The 8,646-nt window shown below is 36.6% G+C and overlaps 1 protein-coding gene across 1 annotated transcript in view; it reads left to right on the top strand.

The window, feature by feature from the left end:
• Positions 1-1,938: 1,938 nt before the first annotated feature.
• Positions 1,939-8,646, top strand: part of LOC138369290 (nephrin-like) — a 277,270-nt gene continuing 270,562 nt past the window's right edge. The window contains exon 1 of the mRNA XM_069332387.1: positions 1,939-2,666. Within this exon, the coding sequence (XP_069188488.1) occupies positions 2,531-2,666 (136 nt within the window). The 5' untranslated portion in view covers positions 1,939-2,530. The remainder of the gene's footprint in view (positions 2,667-8,646) is intronic.

The following is an 8,646-nucleotide window of genomic DNA, read 5'->3' as shown; positions in this document are numbered from 1 at the left end:
GAGGGCCACACCAGAACAGTCAGACTGAGAGCCACACCAGTACAACCAGACTGAGGGCCACACCAGTACAGCCAGACTGAGGGCCACACCAGTACAGTCAGACTGAGGGCCACACCAGTACAGTCAGACTGAGGGCCACACCAGTACAGTCAGACTGAGGGCCACACCAGTACAGTCAGACTGAGGGCCACACCAGAACAGTCAGACTGAGGGCCACACCAGTACAGTCAGACTGAGGGCCACACCAGTACAGTCAGACTGAGGGCCACACCAGAACAGTCAGACTGAGGGTCACACCAGTACAGCCAGACTGAGGGCCACACCAGTACAGCCAGACTGAGGGCCACACCAGTACAGCCAGACTGAGGGCCACACCAGTACAGTCAGGCTGAGAGGCCACACCAGTACAGTCAGACTGAGAGGCCACACCAGTACAGTCAGACTGAGGGCCACACCAGTACAGTCAGGCTGAGGGCCACACCAGTACAGCCAGACTGAGGGCCACACCAGTACAGTCAGGCTGAGGGCCACACCAGTACAGCCAGACTGAGGGCCACATGAGTCAAGAGCCAAGGCTAGCTGGATGCCACATGAACCTTGATACTTACATTTCTCACTTGCGTTAGAGACCAGTATACAAGAAAAACAAATGATGATTTAATACTTGGGTATTGTGTGATGCGTTGTGCCAGACTTGGAAAATTAATGATAAAGATGATAAAATCATAACAGAAAATCACAAATATGAACAAATTAGAAAATATATAAGATTATATATAAACATTTCATTCACGAGGGCTGTAGGAGACTCGAACACGGACCCCAATGCGTGTGAGGCAGAATTTTTATCCATTCAACTGCGAGTGGACATCGCGTATTCACTCATAGTTTGAGTGGATAGAGTTTCCACCTCACACGCGTGTGGGTCCGTGGTTGAAGTCTCCCAGAGCTCAGGTGAGTGAAATTAATAATAATAATAATAATAATAATAATAATAATAATAATAATAATTATAATAATATTATTAATTATAATAATAATATTGATAATCAAGATAATGATAATAAAAATAATAATAATAATAATACTAATAATAATAATAATGTTGACGTTGTCCAATAACAATAATAAAAGCTGCGTTTAGGACCAATTATATGAGCGCCTATCCTATAAATTTTGCAGCCGTAATTACTAACTCCTTTCCATTAATTATTTCCTGCAATTCTCCTATAATCAGTATCAACATCTCCGTGTGGTAATGAGTGCAAAACACAGAAAATAAGTGATACATAGATATATTCCAAATTATAGCATGCTATCATTGATTTTTTAATTCACTCTTAGTTAAAGATTAAAACATTGTATTTTCCTCTGTGAGTTGTTGAGGAGCTCGAGTCACGAAGACTCTCCTTCGAGAGTGCCTACTCACTCGAATTATTTTTTTGGGGGGAGGGCATAGACTTTAAAAAAGGAAACATGATTTAAGTGTCTTGAAATAGCCAGACAAACGATCCTGAGACACGTCATAAATCGTCTTCCATGGCCACTCCTGCGTCTGAGCTAAGAATATTTTTTTGTTTATCTAAACGTGAAGTTGAATCTATTGGATATTATATTTACTCGTGAAAATAATCATACTGTAATTCAAATGTAACAAAGCTGAGCAAATATAAATATACCTAATTTATAAAATATAAATAAATTATTTATAATAAAGGGAGTCAATATATATATATATATATATATATATATATATATATATATATATATATATATATATATATATATATATATATATATATATATATATATATATATATATATATATATATATATATATATATATCGATCATTTTAACTTGGTAATCATACGCTTAAGTTTTGCTCATAACATATAAACACAAAACATTGGTTTTTCTCTGATATAAAAACATGTCAATTATTGTGTTAACCTTCAAGTAAATACACCTGAAACTCTTTGTATTTGCTTAATATCTCACTATTAATTGTGTAATCCCAACAGCAAGCACGAGAAGCTAAGTAGCTGTCATGATTTACCAATTTATATTAAAACAGGACCCGAAACGTCTTCCGTGTGTGTTATAGGCATCATCAGGGCTGGATCTCTGTTCTGTGCCTCCCACAAAGACACACTCACACGTCAAGAGAGGAAATATAACACTATCACAACCTGCCGAACTTGGAAATACCAGCCTGAAAGAACTGCAGCCCTAAAACATCAACCGTAACTACAACATGGCCAGCCAATCATAGAGTCGTTATCCCTTTGCTTTTGTTATCCTCCGCCTACCACAACCAAGCCACCGACTACCACACACCACCAACACTCGCAGAAACACCACCAAACATTCCGCCAAAGAGGCAGCAGTAGTAGCAGCAGCAACAATAGCAATCACTCTGGCACTTATCAGCAATAATAATCTCTTGAGGGTCTTGCCTGACAAGGAACAATTACCCAGGAGCGAGGACAGTGAGCGTTAAACGAACTCTAATTACACCTGATGGCACCATGAGGATCGGGGGAGCCAAGCAGTGGGTGCCACCACTGACCAAGGTGGTGAGAGGCACTGCTGGCCTTCACAACTACGCTGTATCTCGCCTCACCCTAGTTTTCATCGCCTGTAGTGCCATCTGCCTCTCTCAAGGTAAGTTAGAGAGGATACTGTTTTACTTTTAAACGGGAGATTTGCTGCTAATCACGAGTCATAACTCATTAACGCTTGGAGCACTCGCTACCAATCCTTCATATGATGAGCACCATCAAAATATTATAATTATTAAATAGGTATACATAATGCTAGCTATTTAAATAACAATACTGATAAATATATTTAAATTGATAAAGACATGAAAATAAACAAATATTTTGTGCAGATATAAAATTATATTTGTCAATGCAGAGAGAGAGAGAGAGAGAGAGAGAGAGAGAGAGAGAGAGAGAGAGAGAGAGAGAGAGAGAGAGAGAGAGAGAGAGAGAGAGAGAGAGAGAGAGAGAGAGAGAGAGAGAGAGAGAGAGAGAGAGAGAGAGAGAGAGAGAGAGAGAGAGAGAGAGAGAAATGTAAAGATAACCAAAAATAGATATAATATACACAAATTACTTGTCCAGATGTACGAGATAAATATATAGATAAACAAACATGAATGTACAGATACGCAGATTCATTTTTAGATACACAGAAGCTTGTACAGGTACACAGAGAGATATATGTACAAATACATAGAAATATATGTACATATACACAAAGACACCTGTATAGATTCACAGGTATACATGTGTATAAAAAAAAATATATATATATATATATATATATATATATATATATATATATATATATATATATATATATATATATATATATATATATATATATATATATATATATATATATATGTATATATAAATGTACATATATTTCCCACAGTTGCGGGAAATATAACTGTACAACTGTGGAGGAAGTCTAACAAAGTGGAAAGAGGTATAACAGTAAAGGAAGACACAACAGTGAAGGATAAAGAGAGGCTGTATAACGGGAGAGAGATGTGCAACAGAAGTGACAATATAACATTAACTAAAACACACACACACGTGTCGAGCGACAGACATCCGCTAATGTACTTTTAACAGCAGGTGTGGAATAATGATGCGATTTCGAGTTTGTTATCAACGACAAGCGAAATATATATTATTGGTCCGTGTCTAATATTGATATAATAAATCTGTGAGATACGAAGTATAATTTTCATTGAAATTAAAATTGTATTTTTTTACGGGATATTTTGAACGATTATTTTGAAGAGTTAAGTTTTCATTAATAAAACATATAATTTCATTTTGTGAGATAATGATTCAACGTCCTTCCTAGTAGATGAAAAACATAATATGGCGAAGATTCATGATAAAAATATTTAAATATACATCTGATTGGTATACACACACACATACACACACAGACATACAATTCCAATAGGTGAGTACAACTAGGTGAGTACAACTAGGTGAGTACATTATCGCTGGAAGACAAGAAAGTTAGAAGGGACATGATCACCACATACAAGATTCTCAAAAGAATTGATAGGGGTAGACAAAGACAGTTTATTTACTACAAAAGACACACGCACTAGCATTTAACAAGTGGAATGAATTAGGCAGTGATGTTGTGGAGGCAGACTCCATAAACATTTTCAAGAGTAGATATGATAGAGCCCAATAGGCCTCAGAATCTGTACACAAGTTGACTGACAATTGGTACACTACTTTGCTCACTGCGTTCTAAGTGAGGTGCATTAAATGTCTGTGAAATTGATTAAAAAGTTCAGAATAGAAAAAAAATATTAAGAGCACGTCTTACCATGTCGGCCAGAGTCACATAAGCCCCTCTGACAGTCGTAATTGGTCATCAGAAGTAGATCAAGAGCAGCAGTGACTAGGCGTGGCACTATTAATAGCTGTCAAAGAATGTCCAAGTTTTCTGTAGCTTTTATGTGCCCCATTCTGTCTTCGGTTACTCTGGTAATCTTCCAGACTAATTAGCTGATTCTGTCACACACACATGTCTGTCGATTTTTCTAATCAGAATCAAGATTGATCGATGTGTGTGACTTACAAAACATATGCATATCTATTCAACTCTGTTAAAACTTATGTACAAAACCGTCAGTCACTTTAGAGAGAGAGAGAGAGAGAGAGAGAGAGAGAGAGAGAGAGAGAGAGAGAGAGAGAGAGAGAGAGAGAGAGAGAGAGAGAGAGAGAGAGAGAGAGAGAGAGAGAGAGAGAGAGAGAGAGAGAGAGAGAGAGAGAGAGAGAGAGAGAGAGAGAGAGAGAGAAAGAGAGTAACTTTGTTCAGAATCTAACCAATACCAGTTCAACCAAAGGCCTATATGGAGATATATCTCAAAAAGCGAATCATATGAGGCAAATTTAGATTTAGTTCTATAACCCTACATGTAACTTACGTACATGGTGAACGATTTAATAGATTTATTTATATTTATCTGTATTCGTGCTGTAGTAAATTTCTTGCATAAACCAATTCACAAAATTGTGGTTTTTATTTAATAATTTTTTTTGAAAGATGCTGCACTTTAATGAATTAAAATCTTAGTACAATGAGATGAATCTTTACTCACTCGAGACTCATTAGATTATGCTAGAATCAAGTACTATAGGAGGAATGGGTGAAATTCTCTGCTCTCAACACTATCGAACACTGGAAGAGTAACTGTACAATAAATAGAATGCTAGAAGTGATGAACAGTTTTGTAAATCTCCAAGATGTTCAGGTATATGTAAGATTATTTCTCCATGAATATTTTAACTATTGACGGCCACGCACTTTGGCTAGTAGCACTGTGGCTAGTAGCCTGATCGGTGGCTTCTGTGGCCCTGACAGTAGTCAGTAGCGTGATAGTTGCTGGTACCCTTACAGAGGCTACTGGCCTCACAATTGCTAGTACCTCGTACAAGCTATTGTAAGTAACCCATAATACGTAACCTGATGAATGAACACCCTACGATAGCTCGACACAACAAACTAACGAAAACAAGTATTAATGAAGCCAAAGTACACGCTTGACTGCTGCTTGAGATACCAATTATCCAAACTTTTATTTCTTCCTTCATTCCTTCTTATCACTCTCCTTGCATACTCCTTTACATCTGCCCAAACACTTGGGTTGGACGGTTGGGCGATGGTGTCGCTTCATGCAGATCGGCGTTCAATCCCCGACCGTCCAGGAGGCTGGGTACCATTTCTGATCCCCCCTCCCCCGTCCCATCCCAAACCCTTATTATGATCTATTCCAAGTGCCATATAGTCCAAGGGCTTTCTACTGAAAATTCCCGTCCCTTCTCGCCTACATCATACTCTATTGCTCCGTTTTCTATTTACTGTTTTCTTAAAACAGCTAATATTTACTATAATTTCTGTAATAATTTTCTAAGGAGGCATCGGGGTAAGAAAACGTACAAAATTTGATGCAAACGACGTTACACACACTATTTATGCTCTCAACCCATCCCCTACTCTTACTTTCACCACCCTCTTGGCTCCCTTACCTTTCTCACTTCTAACTCTCCCTCTGCTCTCTCTCTTCTTACTTCTTCTCTTCTCTTCTCTCATTCCTAATTCCCTAGTCCCTCCTCCACCAACCACGGTACAGAGACGCATGAGGTGTGTTTTAGAGAGACCGACTTCGACGCTTTGGCAAACGTTATCAAACAGAAATTACCAGGGGACGTTCCCATTCCTAATTCTAATGGAAAAGCAATTTAGAATATTAGGGAGAGTGGTCTTGTTAATATCGTGTTGAGGGTAATAATAACCAAGTTTTAATTGTTATGGTTATTGCTGTTGTTAGAACTGCTGTTATTATGATTATTATTATTAATTTAGAATATATATATATATATATATATATATATATATATATATATATATATATATATATATATATATATATATATATATATATATATATATATATATATATATATATATAATATAGGAAGGGAGTACCACCTCTAGCTGGAAGAAGGGGGACCCATAGCCTCGGAAGAAACCCCGCATAACGCATTAGAGGGAATGTTTAGATCCCCTCCAATACAGTTTCTGTGTGCTTTTCTCCTACCACCCCCTTCCTTGAATATTTTTTGTGCTTTATTATGCATTTGATGGTTACAAGATATACATGGGTTGATACAAAAATAATAATGCAAAAAGGTGCTTAAAGGTTATGGATCTCTTGAAGAACACAACAATGGGAAACATTGATGAATGTCACAGACGGGTTCGATCATTGTTGCAAGTCAAACACTTCTTCGAATTCCTCTGAAGTTGGACTAGTGCCCAAGACGCAACAGGCATTTCCCCTTTGAATCGCAACACTGAGGCGCTGGAACAAGAAACTTTTTGCTCTCTGGTCTTTTGTAGCGCTGATCAATTTGTCCCCCAATTCCTTCAGGAACTTCAATGCACATTTTCCCCACGAACCGAGGGTCTCCGAGCCGATCGGAACAAAGCTGTAGCAGTGTGCTAGACCTCTGTATTTATATATATATATATATTAGTAGTATTAAAAGTAATCATTATTAAAATTTTGAAATGTAAACAATTTTCAAATAACACAGAAATATAAATTTAAATTAAACCTGGACTGAATGAAGTACGGTAGAGAAAAAAGTGCAGTTCTGTTTTACAACATAGGAACTCATTCACTTGCGGCTAATGAAGAGCAGTTTACTGAGCTTGTGTATGGCTGGACGTGTTGAAATGTTTTCTGGACATATCACTACACAAACACCTTGATCGCAATGAATCAGGTTTATCTAAATGTTGAATTTCATCAATAACACAAGAAATCTTCAATTTTACACTCTATTGGTATTTGCATCAATTTTCAGATCTGGGAATACACAAAATTTTAATTCTGCTTGTAATTTTTTATAGAGAAACATTTATATATTTTTCCTCTATAAAACTACACAATGAACAGAACAGATGGCTTTAAACAAGCAAATAGTACATTACATTTACGTGCATCTAAAAATAAAACACATGCACAGTTTTGAGTATGACTCAGCACTAACCACTTCGTTTTATATCTGGAAATACTTCATAGATGAAGACATTTTCATCTAATTATAAATATTAAAACTAAATATTTAAATTATAACTATCACTGTCATCCGTATTTGGGGTCTGTGGCAATTAATAAAGCCCTCATGAACTTGAGGAAGTTTTAGGGGAAACTCGTTGTCTGTATTGAAAGACATTGCAATAAGTGAAATATGTGTTTCGGTATCCGTAGACTTTAATCTCCTAACAGCGATTATAAATTCCCGTTTTGCTGCACAGAAAATTGGAAATAAAACACTTTATGTAATGATTCCATCTCATGTATATATAACTCATCATTATGAGACAAAGCATCCAAATTATCATTTAACAAATATGAAGTTGAACTGGACTTCGATATCTCCATTGCTGTTCCTATGAAAGCATTTCTCCAAACACAAAGGTCTGATAGGAGACAAAATACATACTTTCAAAGGCCTGAAAGCACAAAGCGTCCAGCAAACAGTGGGACATTAGGGCTTCCAGGATAAACATAGGCTGTCGTTTACCATGGCACTGCATGTGTAGGTTCTTAGAGCAAGAACTGGGTCATGATCTCACACACTACATTATTTACTGTCCAGTCATTAAAGTTATTAGACCTGGAAGAATGAGGAACTATTGATTGATGCTTGGCTATTACTTTGTTCACTTCCGTGTTCTAGAAAATATATCCTCATATTGCATCCAAAATGTGAGATGCAAGATACTCATAACATGTTGCCGTATGACAAACCATTGTGCGGAATGGGGATTTCATTATATATCAAAGGTAGCTCTTGACACCATGTAATCCTTACACTACACTACACCTTCATAGAGTCTACGGCAAGTGCATGAATGCCGATGTTTCAAAATCTCTTTATAAAATTAAGATTTGCTGAGTTAATAAACCCCACATATTTATTGCTTAGTTTAAATTATTTAATACATAGTAAATTGTAAATAGACAAAATGTATATCAATGTTAAAAGATAAATTCAAAAAATATTTTAGGCAAAATAAATATATA

The sequence above is a fragment of the Procambarus clarkii genome, chromosome 27 (genome assembly GCF_040958095.1).
Source record: "Procambarus clarkii isolate CNS0578487 chromosome 27, FALCON_Pclarkii_2.0, whole genome shotgun sequence".
Classification (NCBI taxonomy): Eukaryota; Metazoa; Arthropoda; class Malacostraca; order Decapoda; family Cambaridae; genus Procambarus; species Procambarus clarkii.
Note: the sequence above shows the minus strand (reverse complement) of the source record. Positions and strands in the feature narration are given on the sequence as shown.